This window comes from Buteo buteo, chromosome 11, assembly GCF_964188355.1.
Source record: "Buteo buteo chromosome 11, bButBut1.hap1.1, whole genome shotgun sequence".
In the NCBI taxonomy this organism is placed as follows: domain Eukaryota; kingdom Metazoa; phylum Chordata; class Aves; order Accipitriformes; family Accipitridae; genus Buteo; species Buteo buteo.
Window position 1 is genome coordinate 34048648 of NC_134181.1, and position 19873 is coordinate 34068520.

The 19873-nt window shown below is 35.7% G+C and overlaps 1 protein-coding gene across 3 annotated transcripts; it reads right to left on the minus strand.

Moving 5' to 3' along the window:
* Positions 1-761: 761 nt before the first annotated feature.
* Positions 762-19739, minus strand: STX2 (syntaxin 2). 3 transcript variants are annotated; one of them, XM_075041454.1, is made up of 11 exons: positions 19597-19739; positions 12984-13055; positions 12386-12485; positions 10794-10868; positions 9766-9839; positions 9455-9563; positions 7645-7718; positions 7396-7533; positions 5859-5969; positions 4438-4486; positions 762-2931 (listed from the first exon to the last, which is right to left on the minus strand). In XM_075041454.1, exons 1-11 carry the CDS (start codon positions 19624-19626, stop codon positions 2798-2800), a joined length of 966 nt encoding a protein of 321 aa, XP_074897555.1. In that variant the 5' UTR covers positions 19627-19739; the 3' UTR covers positions 762-2797. The 3 variants fall into 3 exon arrangements, with proteins under 3 accessions (XP_074897555.1, XP_074897554.1, XP_074897553.1); XM_075041452.1 differs by having other exon boundaries at positions 2806-2931; positions 4359-4486; XM_075041453.1 differs by lacking the exon at positions 4438-4486 and having other exon boundaries at positions 19597-19738.
* Between the last annotated feature and the right edge of the window lie 134 nt (positions 19740-19873).

Genomic DNA, 19873 nt, shown 5'->3' on the forward strand with positions numbered 1-19873 from the left:
CCTGAAAGGCTCATGTACCTCAACAGGTGATATAAGGAGGAGGAAGATGAGGGAGAAGAGGCACCAGGAGACATGCACCAGTCCCTGTGCTGCCCAGTGCAGGTGCCAGCCATTCCTCCCCACCGGTCCCATCCCTTGCAGCCACCAGGGCTGTCAGCTCTGAGCAGGCTGCTTGCTCCTGCTCACCACTGCTGCTGGAGACCACCATCACCAGTGGGATGACACCACTCGGATAACACCACTCAGTGCCGTGCCAGCAAAAAGCTGTCAGGGTGGCAATCTAAACTAAGTTTAAGCGTCAGCACAGGGGGAGTGACTCCGGTTACCACCTGTACATCAGAACCCCGAATCCATTCCAGAACTTCCAATTCTGGCATAGGCAGGTAAGAGAAAGTTATTTTAATTCTGCACTGTGAAAGATGCATTTTTATGAGGAATTTCTGACAATACATGAATAGCTTTATTCAGATAAATAACTCCCATATTTTTCAAGTTTAATATTAAAGCAAAATTCCATGTGCACAGTTTAAATTAATAAATCCCAGTAAAGTCTTCATAATTATCGCTACACCTACTCTGATCACCTCTACACCTTTTTTGGTAAAATGTTTCAGGAAACACGTTACCTTTACTCTAAGACCTAGGTATCGGTTGTTTGACATAAGTCGTTGCAAAAACATACCAGCCTTATTCAAACACTTACTGGAAATATTCACAAAGGTCACAATAACATCATGAATACAAAAACAGTAGCCACAAGATACTTGCTTAGATAAATTTATTAGTGCATAGGTTAGAGATTTACTCCCCTCCAATATTAACAAAGAAGTTCACGTGAAAAACAAGTTTTGTTTTGTTTTAAAACAAACTCATTGAGGCAGCTATATAACAAGTAAAAAGTATGGAGTGGCCTATTCAAATTTCTGGTCTCTATGGGCAGATTATTGCATTATAAATTAAAAAAGAAAAACACAACATGATGGGATTTTGGGGGTCATTTTAGGTAACCAGCTGTTAAACAGAAGAACTGATTTTTTCCCCCCCAATCTAATTTGTGTATCTGTATAAATAATATTTACTGATAAAAATCTAGAAAACTATAGAATAAAAATATATTTTACCTAGAACGAGTACTAAGGCAACCAATCTTTCCTTACTTTGCATGTAAACTTCCTCACAAACATTGGTGAGTGTTCTGGACTTAGAGGTAAAGAAATTTGTTCATTAATGAAGCCGAATGAAGACTTCTTTATGGCTGACTTGCAAAAAACCCAATAATAATATTTTTTTCTTTTTTAAACATGTTTGACATCTGAATAGCTCCAGCATATTCACAGTATATTTGGACAGCAAAGCAAGAATAGTCATACATACAATATAAATTGTAAACTCTGCAGAATTTCATTAAGTCAACAGACTGAATTATAGTTTACTGAGTAACTTCCATCTCAGACACTTTGAACAAAACGTTAAGTTTAAGGATTGTAACCTTTTAGAACCGAGTTATTGCAGTTAACATTATAGCTGAATGTTTGGAAACATTGACAAGTGTAGTTTTAGACTGTGTTTAAAAAGGCACACATTATACTTTCCTCTAATTCTCTTACAGTGTAAATATATCTACATATCTACATAGATATCCTTAAAAAAATGAGAAGTCAAAAATTCAAGTTACAAATATTTTACACACAAAATACAAAAATAACCTGTAACATTAAATGCAGTTATTTGGTTACATTGGAAGTCTTTCAAGCTTTCAAGTCTTGCAAGCTAGCATTACAACCAGTACACATATACTAAAACACTTCATATATGTTATATAACACAAATTTCATAACAAATCAGTGTCTTAGTTTGTATTATGTTTCAGACTTTCCTGAGGGAGTTTATCCCTATGTGCTATATTCACACATCAACATTAGCAAGCTTCTGAATAAGAAATCTTGACTTGGCTTCATACAGAAAAAAAGTGTGATTTTTGCCATATTCATATGAACAATAAGGCTAAGCTCATCCATCAGTTTCCTTTGCACGAGGATTATTTGTAAAATTATCTGCAGAGGTTCAAATTTGGTGTGCTTCATTACTGCATTCTTTTACCAGAAATGTTGCAACTAACTTTTTATTAGAAAAGCAAGGAAATATTTAAAGCAATTAACCTTAGTCATATTGAAAGGAAAAAAAAAAAACCCCAACAAAAACCAACAACAAAAACCAAAAACCACAACCAACCTGGAAAGTGTAAAAAAACCTTTTTTTTTTTTTTTTTTCCTTCTCAAGTGTAATGCAATAGGCAGACAGTTAAATAAGTAGTCTTTTCAGGGTAAAATATTTTAGCATTTGTTGGAGAAAAAATTTTAAGTATAAAGCTTAGATAGGTTACAGTGACTAAATAATTAATACACTTAAAGACAAGCCTACATCTCAGAAAAGTTCACAAGAGTGCTAACAAAAGCAGCACTGGTAAGGTACTAAAATTCATGATTAGAATTATATTAGCAATAGTAAAAAAGCCAAACAGTCAAAACTCAATAGTCTCTCAACTCCCTATTTAAACTGTTTGTAACACTGAGATATGAAAAAAAAATCCTAAGTTACTTTAGTTCAAAACAATTAAGAGCAAGTTTCAGTCTTACAAATGTATAGTTTATGATGAAAATCCATTCATATCCTAATACATTCTTATCTTCATTTATGAGTAAACATTAAGAGTGATTTTGTTGTCATTTTTAACCATTAGTGGTAGGTCATCATCATGGAACAGTGTAAGGCATCATTTATTAAAAAAGGTTTGGTTTTACTGAAGATGTATTTTGGAGTTTCTGAAGGTTTCTAACTCTTGGAATGTGCTTGCTATGATAGTGTTGTTGCTAGGATAATTCCAAGTATCAGAAGCAATACAGTTACACATATAATTATGAACATCAATTTCTGCAAAAAAAGAGAAAAGTTGAGATTGAAATACCTTGTCAGATACAGAACTGTTTAAATACATGCATAGCCACAGAAAATTAATAATACTGACACCTAATCTGAGTGTTTGGGTTTTTTTTCTGAAGAATACTTACTGCTATTTCCCGTTTCTAGTCTTTCTTTTCTAACATACATGTAACCATAGTTACAAGATAGAGCTATCTGTATAAAATTTTTGTATTTTACTTCACAGAATAATTGTTATTACTCATATCCAACTTCCGTAATTATCATTACATACAGAAACAGATGCAATAGTGAACATTTACTTATCGAGGTTAAGTCTAAGTACAGTAACATTGCTTACTGCCATCCTCCTTGAATAAATATTTGTAGCCTGACTCAAACCTTTACAACTGTACACTTAGTGGAATGTAACAAAACATCAATAAAAACACTGTGCAGGTAATAGCTCAGAAAAGCTGCAAGGCAGGGGGAGGGGGAGAGAGATGGGTTCTATGTAAATGCATCAAAGCCTGACATACATACAGTCAGGTATTTCTGACTATAAGCAATGATACAGTAAATTCTGCTATCTGCCCATAAACCAAAACTGAGAAGAAACTGTAACATCAAAACTAAAAATTTCAATATTAAAGGAGTGTTAGTACAGAAAACTGAATTCCTGATTAGCTGTCTGAAATGACATTCTACTCATAGCACTTCATATATAGTTTGAAGATACTACATATAAAAGTTGAGTTTCTATTGGACTCAGAAGAGTTAACTGCTATTTTCTACTTCGCCTGGCTAGGTGTTATCTTGACAAGAAATGGCACGTTAGTACAGTGAAAATCTGAACATTGCAAGAATTCTCAAATTTATGTCCTAAAATTCCAGTTGGAATCTTTGCAACCTTTCTTTTACAAACACATTGTTATTTCCTGCTGTTTCATTTAGTCTAGCATTAATAAACAGCTTTGAAGTAAGAAATTTTAAGATGTTCTGCAAGGAATAATAGCCAACTTCATGGCTGTAGACATCTGCTTCTATGAAAAAACATAGAAACCCCATTTGATAAAGTTCCAGGTGTAATTAGGATTTCACATCTCAGTGCAGACTGTTTGCTGATGTGAACTTTCAGCATAAAAAAAAATTTCAAAGGACCGCAAGACAATAATTGGATCTTTCGGTCTCATTTCCTTCTGCATTTATGAGTCTTATGTCATGAATGCAGTCTGTAAACTTAGCAGCTTACCACTAGATGTCAGTTTTCAATATTCACATGCATAGCACTTTTATAGCATGCAGAGAGAGAGAGAGAATCCATCAAAGCATCTCAAGCCTACCCCCTCCAATACTAACTGTACAGATATTAAGGGTTAGTAGAACAATACAAGTTACCAGCGCAAAACAAGAGCAAAATTAGTTGATTAGTTACTTACTGCCACACTGGCAGGAAGTCATGAATGCTGAGGTTATCCAAGCATCACCGAATACCAACAGATAAACCAATAATTAGACCAATTATGGCAATCAACACCAATGACACAATGATAATTATCCACATTTTCTGTCAAAAAACAAGGTATTATTATTTTAACATAAAGCACATTAAGACTTGCATTTATTTTCAATATTTAATATAGTCAGTTTTTAGATCCACACTCATTTTTATTGAAGCCTGCAGTGTTCTCAAATTGAGATAAATTTATCTGTATACTCTTGCTTGCATAAGAATAAACATTTTTAAACAGTGTTTACAGGTAAACTAGTGTGATTAATACCTATATAGTTATCAAAGATGAGAAAACCACCATTTATAAATACATTAAGAGGGCTCTTTTGACATTTCTTAATTTTTTTTAAAACATAACAAGTATGTTATCTATATGTAGATATCTGTCTATCTATGTAAAGATATATTATTCCCTCAAATCCAACTCGCCATAAAAAGCCTCACAAAATTGCACTGCATCTCAAAAGGGGAAATTATAATGTCAGAGGAACACTTCATTCAATCTGCAATCATACAGTTACAAAATATAAAAATAAATTACTTAGTAGTTTGATTTCAGAATACATTATTTGGCTTTCTGATGGGAAGAAAGATACTGAAACACAAAACAAGTTTCCATGCCAATGGAAAATGCCTGAACGTTACTTTGAACTCAACTCCTCCACAAAATTGAGTGTCATTTTTTAACGGCACATGCTTCCCAGAGGGAAGATCCCCCTAATCTGGTACTTTTACAAAAGTACAAAAGTACTTATCTGTGAAAAGAATAATTACAGATGAAATTCTAGAAAAGTAAGTGTGCTTCAGCAAAACTAGTAATTTTATTTCTCCTGCTAACATGGTGATTTTATAGCTATGAATCCAGGTAAGTTTACCAGTGATAAAGATCCAAAACCCTTTAAGATTATTTAGACTCTGAATAATTTAAGGTATCATGGTAGTTGGTAAGAAGAACTTGTGAATTTATCTACTAGCATGATACAGTAATTCTTCTTTTGGGGTTTTTACACTTTGTAATGACAGCTTTTTAAGGGGAAAATTGTGAACATAGGTTTAGCTGTGCATTAATTGCTTATCTGTTTTTGTAGTACAAGATGTTTCTCTTGTCCTCTACTGGTAATAGCAATTTTTAATATTAACTATAACAAATTAATCCACATTGGAAATGTTCCGATTTCCTCCAGATTATGGGGGGGGTTTGGTTGGTTGTAAAATCCTTTGGTAAATCTTCCTCTGTCACATACTAGTTTATAACAATGTTTTCTATTCCAGTTTTAATTATCACAACTACAAGGAAGTAAAACGCATATATTAATGCTACCTTGATGGACTGAATACAACAACAACAATCAACTGAAATTGACAGTCGCTTCATACTGTGCTAAGTTAATACACGGACTAGCACAATTGCAGAAAGATAGCATACCCTTCGTGCTTTACTTTGATATTTAACTGCCTTTTTTGTCTCTTCTTTTGCATGTTCCACGTAATCTGATGCATTCATCACGTTCTTTTCTATGTTGTTGATCATTTCACCCTTAAAATTAAATTTTGGAAAAAAAAAAAATTCATTATTGGAATCCATGGATCCTTGGTTAATGAACTTAAGAGAAGAAAGGCTAGAGAACATCAACAATTATTTTAAACATGTGAATAATGTACATATTAGTGGCTGGCATTTTTTCTGCTTTGACATGTAAAGGAAAAAGGGAATGAGAAGCAAAAGCTCAAAGTTCTAACCAAACAAGGAACATTCATGGGGAAGGCAAGCATATTTCTCCCTTTTGCAGGAACAAATACTGAACACCTGAAAACATACCTCATGTTCAAAGGTATGTTTTAACAGCCAAACTAAAACTGACATACTAAAGAGATCGGAAATCCCTGATGTGCCTGGAAGTGGGAAAGGATATTGACTATTTCGACACAAGGTTCAACAGTTGCCTAAGAAAATGCACACGTATAATAGCAAGTTCAAAAGTTCCTAAGAATTGAGGGTTTAGAATGTCAATACATAACAAACTCAAATTAATTATGAAGAATGAAATTTGGTAATGAAATGGAGGATTGGTGAAAAATTACAGTAAGTCTATTACCTGTGTTTCTGTCCATCAGAAGAAATAATCAGCAGCAGTAAACAGCAAAGCATTAAAGAGTGATGTGCAAGTAACTTTTGTTCATTTCTAATTCAAAAGAAAACTGCTACCAATTTGCCTTGGCTATATATTTAATAACAAAGCAACACAGGACTTCTAGAACAAAACCCAATTAAAAAAAAATAAAAAATAGTCCTTTTCAGGAAAGTTTCTCTCCTGACCATTATTCTTTTCACTTTCCTGCATAAGTCAAAGAATTTTAAGAACAGAAGTTAAAAATATTTTTGTTAGAGAATTGGTATGTAAAGACTACAAATAGAATGACCTTACATACATGTCAAGACAAAGCTTATGAATATGAGACAACTTGAATGACTTGTCAATCCCTTTACACTAGTGTTAGTTATAACAGTAATCATACCTTTGTATTATGTGCAAGTTGCATATATCCTTGCTAATGCACATTTTATTCTACCACAGTAGTCCGTTACCATGTCTGTGAAAATCCTAAATTCCCAAGATATTAGCCAATGTTCCAAGAAAGAGTTGCTCTTACTTAAACATGCACAAAATGTTCAAGCATACTGCAATATAAGCATGTTGAAAAAAATATCAAGTATGCTAACTCAAAAGAAAGTCTATGCTTAGTTATTCATAGCATATACTACGAGTACATCTAGATTGTAAGTTTGCCTAAACCAAAACAAAAACCCTTTAGTGATTAACTTACATACTTTCTACTCACAGTCAAAACCCACTGTAAGTCTGTATTACCTGAACATAAGCAATTGTCTCTGCATATTCAAAGAGGAAGACGGGGGGAAAAAAATCCCACTTACATAAATGTGTTTGAATTGGTTCATTTACCTGAGTCTCAACAAACATTGCCATGTCCATAAACATTTCATGTAGTTCCCGTATGCTAGATTCCAGTTTCATAATATCCTTGTGACGTGACTCAATTTCATTCAGAGCTTGCCTAGTTATTTGAGAGTCTGATATAATCTTCGGGAGAACGAAAAAAGATATGGACATAAATAAGTAGCTACTGACACACTTCTAAATAGCAGAAGCAGCAGAACAGGAGACATACATAACTGGACCAGAAATACATACATCAGAAGTGAAAATTGAAGGATTACCACTCTCTAACATTTCTTCCAGTTCCTCATCAGTGGTGGTCTTTCCAGCTAGGATAAAAACAACAGTACTTCATATAACATCACTAGTTCATCATTGAACATAAAATTTTACCATACCAGAAGGATGACAATTCAAAGAAAAATCTCGTATTGAGTATTTTTCAGGCTAAAACAACGTGGTGTTTAGTCATTACCAAGTGCTATTTTGCATATGAAAAAACCAGAAAATATCAAGTAATAGAAAACAAACGTAGACTCAAAGCTACGATGAAGAATTCCTGGTTGGTGGGAGGGTTTTTCGGTCAAATTGAAGAGTTTGATCAGAAACATTTACATGTTCATATGAACCTTGTTAAGTGGAGTGTTCTTCAGAAGGAAGAACTTGAGATACAGAGTATTTATAGAACATTCAATATTTACCTATTCAATTATGTCACATTGGTGCCTAATTTACTCACTCCCCACCACTGTGTGGGCAATAAAATCTTTATGTAAATTTGATTTTACCAACACAGGATTACATTCATATTTTACATAGAGAAGATGATCACCCATAGTGTACCTTCACTTCTACTTTTCGTAATACATCTAACAATTGATGTAGTTTATTATTGCATGTTTAAGCAAGCTGAATCCTATCAATCACACTGGTATGACAAATTGAAGTGTTCTGAGTTACACAACACATTCAAGTGATTTGTATTATAATTTTAAAATTTACATATCAAATCCCTGTTCTTCCCATGTAAAACAAGTTGAATGTCTGTAATAACTTGTATAATTCAGTCCTATCAGATAAAAGTTAATCTGAATATTACTTTCTGACATTAATACCCAAGAATGCTGTAAAACCTGCTTTAAAATTTTTAGTGCTGAGGGAAAGCAGAAGGCTCTAATTGGGCCATAACAAGATGAACTTAAAAGAACTATGTCCTGAGGTGTTAGGGTCCCTTCTCCTCAAACATACAGGTAAGGAAGAATCTAACTTGCATGATAAACTTTACTGAAATGTTCAATTGAACCATTAGCACCAGAGGCTAATGCCAAATTTGAGAAGTCTATGAAAAGCAAAGTCTTCTTATAATTTGCCAACTTTTCTGTTTGCATTTCCTATTTCAGCAATGTATGTATTTGCTTTTACAGGAGATATTCAAAAAGGCTAATTTTAGATACAAGATGTTATGGTTTGTTTGTTGGGTTTTTTTTTAAGACACTTTCCACGGTAGATGCTGTAGTTCAGAGTAGAGTTGCGTACCTTTTGAATACTCCTCATAATAATCAGTGATAAAATAAGTCAAATGTGAGTCAGTCAACAAATGATTAGAGTACATATAAGGGCAGCACTGATTTTATGCCAGCTGAATTTAACAAATGTTCTTCTTGAGAAAAATAGAATAGCATAAAAAGAGAAATTGTCCTGTTTAGCATGTTAATTTTGGAATGCTTTCTAATAACACTTGCTATCTTCAGAACGCAGCTTTTCTTAACGTTTCATTTCAAGTTGCAACATTGGAAATAAATGAAACAAAGCTAAAAGGTTATTTTCTTTAATAATTTTCAATATAAAAGAAATTATTTAGTGAGTTTTCTCCATTTTCTTTACAGCTGTTCTGAAGAGTAGTATCTAAGAGTTTATGCCATACAATAAAATTGGTTTTTTCCCCCACGTGCTTCAAGATGTCCAAGAGGTATGATGCTTTGTACCATCTTTAAGAAATAAGAAACAAGGGAGGTACTAACAACACAATTAATCTTTTTAATAAAAGTGTATTCAGGTCACTTACTTATCTCTAATTGTCTCTGTATCCGACCTTTGCTGCGTTCTCGAAAAAGAGTTTGGGTCTCGTTGTATTCCGTCATGACCTCCACAAACTTGTGAGCTAATACAGAGTGCTGTTTTTTGAGGATTTAAAAATGTGGAACAAAAACATTTATTTTTTTTTTGATACAGCAAATACTACTGCACAACAACTGAAAGTGGTATTTACATTCCAAGAAAACAGAACGTGAAGCTCTGAAGCTATTTCAGAAAAGTGAAACTCATTCTCTGATTTACTAGAATCCTTTTATTTTCTTCAAACTGAAGCAATCATACCTGTGTTTTTCTTATCCTGAGGTCCACTGATGTCCGATTAGCATTTTCACCCTGATCAAAACTTTGTTCAATAGCTAAGAACAATACAAGCACATTATGAGTCAACATTCAGTATAATTATTTAAGTGTAGCTCAGTTACTTTGTAAATACTATTAATTATTACTTTTTTCATGGACAAGCTCCCCATAGACATGTTTAACAGTTCAGGGGGAGGAGGAAGGTGGCAGTTATATATAGAGAGAGGAATATATATAAATTTAAAATAATTTTGGTAATTGGTACAGATCTTAAAACACAGTAACTACTTCAATACTCTTAAGAGAGTTGCACTACTACTGTCTATTACTCTGGAGAAAGTTCAAAAGGTATAACAAAATGGGCTGCTCTTACAATTTAAACAATAAACACCATACCCCAGTGTTTATGGAAGGACATTAAAACACTCAATATATTTCAAAACCTATGCTATGCAATTAAGACATACTCACAGGGGAAAGCCACAGGAAAACTAGCTAGTCTGAATTTAAAATACAATAGGTGCTCTAGAACAATTCCCTATGTAGACATTTACACCATGGTGACTGTCTTTTCAAAGTTAAAGTTTATCTTTTTCCAAAACATCATGACCAAAAAACAGCATTTCAGTTGCAGAATACATTTCTACACAGAGAAGTTACTTTGCATTGTAATTTTCTAGGTTATTTCTGAAAGCAAGCAAGCTCTTTGTCCTGTCCCACAAACTAGGCTGTGCTGAGACCTGATATTTATGAGCGGTGAAGCTTGGCAAGGAGGAATAAAGTAGAGGACAATACTGTTACTGACATGGGCTCCACACTAGTTGGCAGGGAGGTGGTTCTCTCTCTTTTTTTTTTTTTTTTTTTTATAAAGAGCTGTATGATATAATTTATGCATATATAATGCAGCTTTTCAAGTTTAGAAGTTCAGCTGCAATGCATTAAGTTTGTAACACTGCTACCATCCTGAATCATTACAAGCGACAGTAGCTTTATTTCTCCCCACAACTTACCCTTTAACTTGGCTCGGATTTTATTAGCGATCTTCTTTATTTCCTCATTTAGTTCTTCAAGTTCTTCCTTTGTTCCTTCAAAAAAAAGAAAAAGTTTTTTTTTTTTTAGAACTGTTAATGATTGATAATAGTAGGCCAGCAACCATCTACAACTCTACCTTGCAATCTTATAATTGTATTCAGAGCAACCATGGAGAGAAGCAGCTTATTATACTCCTAAGTACTTTAAGTATTATATTATTTTTATAACAGCATACTATCAGATTCCTGCTTCTTATGACAGGCCCTTACACTTGGGAAATGTTACTACCAAATCACCAACTAAACCACGTGATAGAATATTCCACCTTTTTTTTTTTTTTTAAATATAACACTTTCAGGGTAATAATCACTTGCTGGTCAAAATGAAAATTCACCAAAGTCTATCAAGTGAAAATACAGATTTATCTCACATTTTTTTAGTTCTGTTGTTTATCATGGACTCATTGCTTTTACCCTTGTTAACAACTGTACCATACACTACCTATATTTTTTTGAAGAACACTATACAGAGTATTCATGAAGAACTTACTTCGTTACTGGGTTTACTGAAGGCACTAGATTCACAAGACCATATGTTACTTAGAAGCAATGTCATGTTCCTACACAATTCAGATGCATTATTGAGCGCAATTTTTAACACAAACACAATCCAATGAGCTGAGACCACAGATTTTAAACATCCAGATGAACCCTTGTTAAATCTCAGATTTATTGACTGTATATGGTTGTTAAGATAAAAAGCAGTCTGCAAAATCATTTGTAAGAATACAAACATACGCCCACCTATAAACAAAGAAAATAAGGGGAAAACAAAAACTAACACCCAAAGTTCAGTTTTCATCAGCAAGATGATAAATGTTAAGATAGCATTGCAACTTCCACAAAAATACCTCAGCATCTTTTCTTCCCTTTTCTTTAAACCCTGCCCACAAACCCAGGCATGCCTTGAATTAAGGAGTGTTGAGAACAGGGAAGGTTCCATGTTTCTGGGCAAGTCCCTAAACTTTTGAGTTCTCTGTTCAGAAAGCACATCTTTACTTTCAAGTTTTGGGGTTACAGCCTCCAAAAATAGGGCTCCAGCATGGAACTCTTACTACTGCTGAAGCAGCTGGCTGTAATGGTAGTGTTAGACACAATCTTGCCCCTACTGAGGAATAAAGAGAAGATGATAGCTCTACCATATGAGCTTCTGTTGACGACGTCAACATTTTCACAAATTAGAAGAAATATAAGTAGCCTCTAAGTTTCTGAAGACACAGTCAATTTCAAGATACCATATTAAGCTGAGTTTTGGTCTAGCAAATGTTTGGATGATGCAACAAATATTCTGAAAATGTATTTATTCAAATGAGACTTAAAAAAGGGTAAAAAATAAGCAAATGAAAATATTAATTCAATATTAAATATGGAAATACTTGAATGAATGAATTGTGTTACATTCTGCATTCTGAACACCTGAAGTTCTATTCCTATAGATAGCTAAACCAAACAAAATTTATTTCAGAATATCTATCCACATATATCTGAAATCTAAAAAAAGTGATACTCACTTCCTTCAGGATTTGGTGCTGACAGGATAATGCTGTGCTGCTTCTTTACTTCTTCCACATTTTGTGCTATTTTTGCTATATTATTTCTAAGTTCCTCAACCTAGAGGAAGAGAAATATGGCAATAAAAACGTTAGAATAATTCAGGGCAAAGATTAAAAAAAAAAAATCTTTGGTAATAAAAATGGTAAAGTATTGAATTGCAACATTTGTATGTATCTGACACAAATCCCAGCAGAAATGTTGACATTTAAACAGGCTGCATTTTTTTTTTTAGAAAAAATTGTATTATTAATAGCAAATGTATTCTGTATGTCCAAAAACTTAAGTGCTGCTACTCTTAATAAAAAAGATTTTAAAATTCTGTAAGCAAATTCTTTGTTGATAGGGAGTTAAAAAACACTTCCATTCAGTAAAGACAAAAAATACCCCGAAATAAACATGCCAAAGTGTTACCAACATTTGATTTGGCATACCATTAGAAAGCATATTGGGGGGGTGTGTGTATGGAGATGAATTGTTAAACCTAATTACAGAAATTAAAAGGCAGAGAGAGAAAACTGTTAAGTCTTTAACACATGGTGAAAACTGTAACTTTACCTGTTGGAAAAAGTCATCCATGAAGTGGTCTTTTTCAACAATAACTGTCTCCCCATCTTCATTTCCTTTACACTGTAAAAGACAACAAAACAAATCTATGAAATAAAACTCAGGATACTGTTCTGAAATAACTACAACTTCTTCCGCATTGCTACTGCATACGCATTTTTGTCAATAGTCTGCAAAGTCAAAAAAGTAAGTTTTCCTTTTATGAGGACTAATCTAAAACCAAATAAACAGAGAGGTCAAAGAAAGTCACCTGACTACCACGAAGTTGTGAATGCTAAGGCATGTACTCCTCTGTAAACAACTTCAGGACAGAACCAGTCCGTAAGTGATGTCACAGTTTTCATTACCTGTCATAAAAATTATTAAAATATAATTTTGCATATAAATGTTCTCTTACAGCACAAAGAAACTTCCACAGTGAGTCCCACAGGAACTGAAAATAATATTCTATTTACTGAGACGGTACATCAAACCCTCTCAAAGAATTACTAAGAGGGGTGCTGATGACTGCCTTGTTGTGTAATAAGCTAAACATCTAATGAAATCTAGAACAAAAAGCTATCAACATCTGCTTACTAGTTTTGCCCTTGGGTGTTTTCAAGGCTGCCATTGCACGCTAATTTAGACATAATTATGCTACACTAAACTACACATGCATTACATAATGGATAAACCCTTAGAATAGCAGCCAAGGAGGCAGAAGCTCAAGTTGACAGGCTCTCACAGATCTCCAGGGCACACCGCCCAATAGGTTCCCTGAGTCACACTTCCCTAACCCTTGAGCCAGACCAGCAGAATATACAGATGTTGACAGGAACTGAGATTCAAATTTTATCAGAGGAAAAGAGAGAATTAACATGCATCATATAAAGGCAAAGAGTTCCAGCTTCCATGTTCCCTAGTTCCCTCTGTAGAGCACAGACTGTTTGAACTGCACTGAATCAAAGTTAGAACAAAATATTATTCTACCGTATAGTCAATGGGTTATCTGTTAGAAAAAACAAACTACAAGATAGGTATCATTAAGGGATTTTTCAAGTCCAAGACTCCTTTCTTCTTACAAGCCCCTCTCTCTGCCTTTGATCTCCTAACACCCACTTACTGCTCCTAAACCCTGATCATCTTATCCAGTAAGCCCTTTGTTACTGGTTTTCTTACATCAGGCAAGATGCATATTATTTGCATGACAATTCTACAATTTAATCCAGTGTCAAACACTGCTATTATCTAATGAAGAAGGTTATACTCAATGAAAATCTACACATCAAAATCTAAGCAAGCCCTGAATCTTTGAGAAAAGTTATTACTTATACTTTGTGACAGTTCCTTTCCTGCAAATTCAGGGAGTGCATAAAGCCCTATAACAATATGTTTGTCAGAAATCATCTTTTTTTTTTTTATGCTCAGGGGAAGCCATAATGCCCCAACTGAAATACAGTAATTTAGATGTTATTGCTTTCCTGGAGCACCTTCTAATCACTCGTAGTGCTGTGTGTCATTAAAGACTTTTTGTAGTTACTTATTTCGAAAGGATTATTGCTAGAACTCAGTATTAGAGAATCTGTCCTTAGAGATTGTAATCAATGAACAGTCTTGTTTAATACAAGTAAGTGAGGAAGTCTGTGCCCAAATGAAGTCGTGCAACTTTTACCCATTCCACAGTTTGCAGTACTACACAGCTACCAGTTAGTTAATATTTAAGAATGAGCTACACTTTAAAGACATGTAATTTCATTAACGACATAAAAGAACACCTTCTGCCTATATTTACTGCATAAATAATAATTTTTCTACTTGTTTATAATCACATCCTATATTTAGTTAATTGAACTAAAAATAATGAAAATAGTTTCAGCTAAGAGATTCAGCAAGTCAGTTTTTAGTTTGGTCAGAAGATCTTAGTAAGACATTAAACACCTGACTAAATCTTAAACAAATGAAAGATACAAAAATCTTACTCAGAAGTCCCGTTTGCAGATGCTAGGCTGGAAGGAAGCAATCACGATTATCCACCCTGCAGTCAGTTCCACATTTATTTCACTTTTGCATTTGGTTGCAATGACACCATTGACAGATCAATTTGCTGTCTACAATTTATTGAAGGATTTATGGACAGCCTACTTTGAATATCAGCACTTGAGACACCCGATGACTTGTCAATCTCTGTTCTCTACGTTCTTAAATCATCGCCTACCTAAAATACAGCTTATTTGCTAACTCTCTTCAACTTCAGTGATGCCCCTTCTTTTGACAAGCACACAGTTCAGCCAAGAACTCACTTTTATCATCAAGTTTAGCAGAAACATATTGTTTCTCCTAGACCTTACCTCACCAGTATAAGCAGTACCACAAAAAACTGATAAAAAGTTTCACGTCAATGCCAAGAGCAATCTAATGAAGTCTGTTTGCAGTTCATGCCTTGACCTTGGGACTGAAAGTCTGGGCCATACAAATCCATAAACATTCACAGACTTCTAAGATATATCAAGTTCCCTCAGAAGTTGGTTTGTATGACAGAATCCAGCTATTCAGACAACAGCATTTCTCAGCTCCAAGTAGAAGTTATGGTGATGGTTTATGAAACTTCTGACATTTCCCAAGCCTTACAGAATTGCAGGAATAAGTCTAGCTTGAGATATCTTACCAAATTAATTATTGACCTTTGAAACTGAAAACAACTTTTGACCTAAACCCATGACTATTACTTGCCCTTGAAATTCTATTCAAGTTTAGTTATTTCTCAGTCCAGATCATGTGTATTCCTCTGGCAGGCTGCAAAGGTAGTAACTGACCACCATTACCCCAATGAATCGGACCCAAGGAGTGGGTTACAGAGTGTTACAGTTTCTCCTTACAGCATCAGTGTTACCAGAAATTTTTTTATATCAGTGTAGTCAATGAGGGCTTACAGAAGGCCAAGGAGATCTGTCATGCTGCTTTGGCAGGTCAATCATTAACACGCGGTTAGTAGCATTACCGTACAACCAGAAAAAAATCATATGGTAACCGTCTACAAGAAATTACTTTACACTGTTATATCATGGAAAACATAGCTCATCTTCAGAAAATTCCATGTTTGAACAAAGACTAATGTAAGAGCTTAACTCTGGAAAAAAAGAACTCAGTACTGTTTTCCTTCTTCTGAAGAGGTTCCTTTTGCATTTTTTTTTCCACACTACTCAATTCTACTGATTTTAACTTTTGTGACTTTGTGGTTCTTCACTCATTCCTAAACAGTTTTGGGGGCACTAAGTGAATGCCCAAGAAATAGTTTACAAAAAGTCAATGCAGTTCTGCTCAAGTTATAGGTCCTTGCTTTTATTTTTTTGTTTTATTTTTTTTTTTTAAACTACAATCAAATATAAATGTATTTTTCAAAGGTTATGTCTAAGATATCCTCAGTAACACTCAAGAGTAAAGAAATATAAAAAGCATGTATTTAAAACGATTCACTGATCGAGCAAGAAAAATGGATTTCAATGGATAGCTCTGGACCCATTTCAACATAACAAGATCGTAATTTTTGGGCCATATGAACAATGCAGCCCAAACTTGAGATCTAAAACATCATGCTTAAGCAGAGGTTTACATCTTACCTCCTTCTTAAATGATTTAAAAACAATAACAAAAAAGTTTGAATGAGTTTTATTAACAGACCTTTAAAAGAACATCTGGTTTTAATATCTGACACTAGCTAAATGTGCTGAACTGAGTGTCCGAACACAGATCCTACAGCCCTTTTAAAGCCATTTTAAGATGGACTTGTATCCGTGAACAGCAAATCATTGAAGGCTGGGAGAATATTTTACACAATCATTGTTATGTACTTGCCCTGTCTTTTTTTTTTTTCCTTCCCTAAATATCTACTATCAACCACTGCTGAAAGCAGCGTATTGGATCACAGAGAACCTTTTTTTCTTCTTTTAATCTTACACTCATTTGTGCTCAAAATAACTAAAAGCAGTCTGGGATTTGATCAACTGTCCAATTAAATGTATTAAAGAACAATCCAAACAGCTGAAAGAAGTTCATTTTGGCCTGCTTAGAATAATTTAGAAATGGCACTAAAATAATCCCCTAGAAGTGGACAAATACAATTATGGCTACTATCTTCTGAGAAAGCATGTACTTCACAAGACTTTTTCTAGCTAGAAAATAAGAGGAAGCAAGATTATCTGAAGACCATAAAATCTGCACATCTTCAACAATTCCTTTCTCCAGCAACTATTTTAGCACTGTTTAACTGCCTAAATACTGTGTATTAACAAAAATATTAAAAAGTTGAGAGTTTTATGTTAATGGACCACAAACATTAATAAGTAACATTTCTCCCTCTTCTTTATAAAGGGAAACCTAGGAACAAGTTACAACTTTTAATGACGAAATAGTTTTCTTGCTGTCAAATAAAATCCAGGAACACACAAATGAGGACATGTAAACTTAAATTAACATTTCTGCTAAAGGGAATAGCATATTTCATTAAAATGAGTCAGTGTAGACTGGCTAAAGTACTAGGATCTCTTAAACTACTTGTGTACTACATTCGGTATTTGGGGGAAGTGGGGTGGATGGAACTTACATGTAAGGTACAAGCAAAGCAATACACAATGACATTCTTATATTAAGGGAAAGAGTCAAGGCATAGTTATTCCTGAAGACTTTGCAGGCCCAGACCTGTTTAAAAACCACAACATATATGCTCTACCCTTCACTTAATGATTTAGCTAAATATACAATGGAATGACACTAAACAAACTGAAATAGTTTGAAAAACAGGCAAATAAATGTTAATACATTATTTCTTCAGATTGTTTAGTCCTTTTCAAAGCCATCTTATCCACGCGTGATCAAGGATCACTGTTTCAAAGCATTTATGTTAGTAAAGGAAAATAACTTCTTAAAAACATGATCTTTTTTGATATTTCAGATAAAAACGTAAGATGGAAGTTGCTACTTCCATGCGTTCCCTGTGGAAATCAAGTTTTACAAAAGTCATCTCCCTTGGGTATGCAACTTTTCAAAACTTCAAGTCGACTACACACTTTTAAGTGATAAAATGTAGACTGGATCTTCAGTAACTTCTACTTTCATTTGATGTTTAAATATCTTCTTCCAGTTAGAAGAAAACTTTAAGTCTCTAAGCTATTTATTAATTCTACAGGCAGTGAAAATTATGTTGATGAACATATGAAGCACTTCGGCAATACTGAACATTGTGTTTAATATAGTAGCTTGCTGCAGTAATGTTTCAGTTAAAGAAGTAGCTTGTTGCAGTACAACAATGTTTTCAGATGTCAAATACTGAAGCTGGCTTAAGAACCCCTATGTATGGTTGCTTTAAAAACTTTTAACAATATCTAAGGGGAGAGTTAGGGTTTGGTTAGTTGGTTTTGGTTTTTTTAATTAAAAAAACATACAACAGACCACTGCTGCTTCCCATCAGTCAGAATGAGGTCTACAAGCTTATGATTATAAATTAAAAAGCAAATTCAGATTACTTTTTGCTGCTTCCTCTTTCCGGGAAGCGTGCACCATCACTGAAATTTGGCATGTATTCCTACAATGTGGACGTGTTTAGAAATAGGAAAAGGGAAGAATTATACTTGAAAGAAATTACACATTTCTTTGGCATGACTCCAAAACATCTTTCCTGGTAAAGATACTGTAATCTAATCGTGCTAAAACTTTTCGGATGCCAGTTCTCGCCTTTGGAGAGGAAGACAAAGAGACTGGTAATTCCATCACTTGGAGATGGAGCTTCCAAAATGCATTTTGTGTTCCAGAAGACACGAACTTAATTTTAAGATGAACGAGCCCGAAACCTGTATGCAGCTCAAGACAGACCAGCTTCTACATATATGTGGAGTCCTAGGACTATCACAGGAACTCCTGTGTGTTCTCCATTTCCATTTCTTTTCAGGAAAAAAAAAAAAAGCCAAATATCCTTTTATTTTAACCATATCCTGTTGAAGGCAGACACGACGGTACCTCCCTCCAACTCTCTCTTATTTCTTAGGAAACTGTTTTCAAAGCACAACTAAGGGAAAGGAAAAGAGCGTATAAACATAACCAGCTACCATTTTGTAAACGCGCGGAAAATAAAATCTACAGATAGCTTTACTGACGCATTACTGGTTAAACAGTTCCCAAGCAGATACATCTACCCCACTACCCCACGGGCAGGGTGGATTATTATCCGGTTTATCTGTCATTCAACACGGTAACGCCTGAAACGCGCTGGAGGTCAGGAGGGCGCGGGGGAAGGCGATCTCTAAGAACCGGAGAAGCTCGGAACTTGGCTGCCAGGTCCCCAGGCTCCGACGCGCCTGCCCGGCTCTGGGGAGGAAGCCGGCCCCCTCCCCGTAGAAGGCAGCTGCAGCACAGTGTGCGGCGGCCGCCCCGTCCCCGGGGACGCGGCCGAGGCGCTGCCTCCTCCGGCGGCGGAACGCCAACCTTCCCGCCGCTGACCGTTACCTCAGCCGGCGATAACGGCCCGCGCGGCCCCCCCCCCCCCCCGCTCGCCTTTGTCCCCTCCCGCCCCGCTCCTCGCCTCAGCCCGCCGCCGCCCCCCTTCCCCGGCAGCCTCCCCGCCCCGAGCCCTCACCTCTGCCAAGTCGGCCAGCCGGTCCTTCATCCCCGCAGCAGCTCAGCGACTCCCCGAGGCTTCCCCCGCCGCTCCCCGCTCGCTGCTGAGGGCCGCCGGGGCCGCCTCCCCCTCCCTCCCCGCTCGGCCGGGCACTGCGGACGGGCCGGGCCGCGCCGCGCCACCTCCCCGCTCTCTCTTCCGCGCTGCGAGGGGCAGCGCTCGCGGCCACGCCCACAGCCCCCCCCCGCCCAATGTCACGGCAACCGCGGGCCGCGCCGCGCATGCGAGGAAAGGG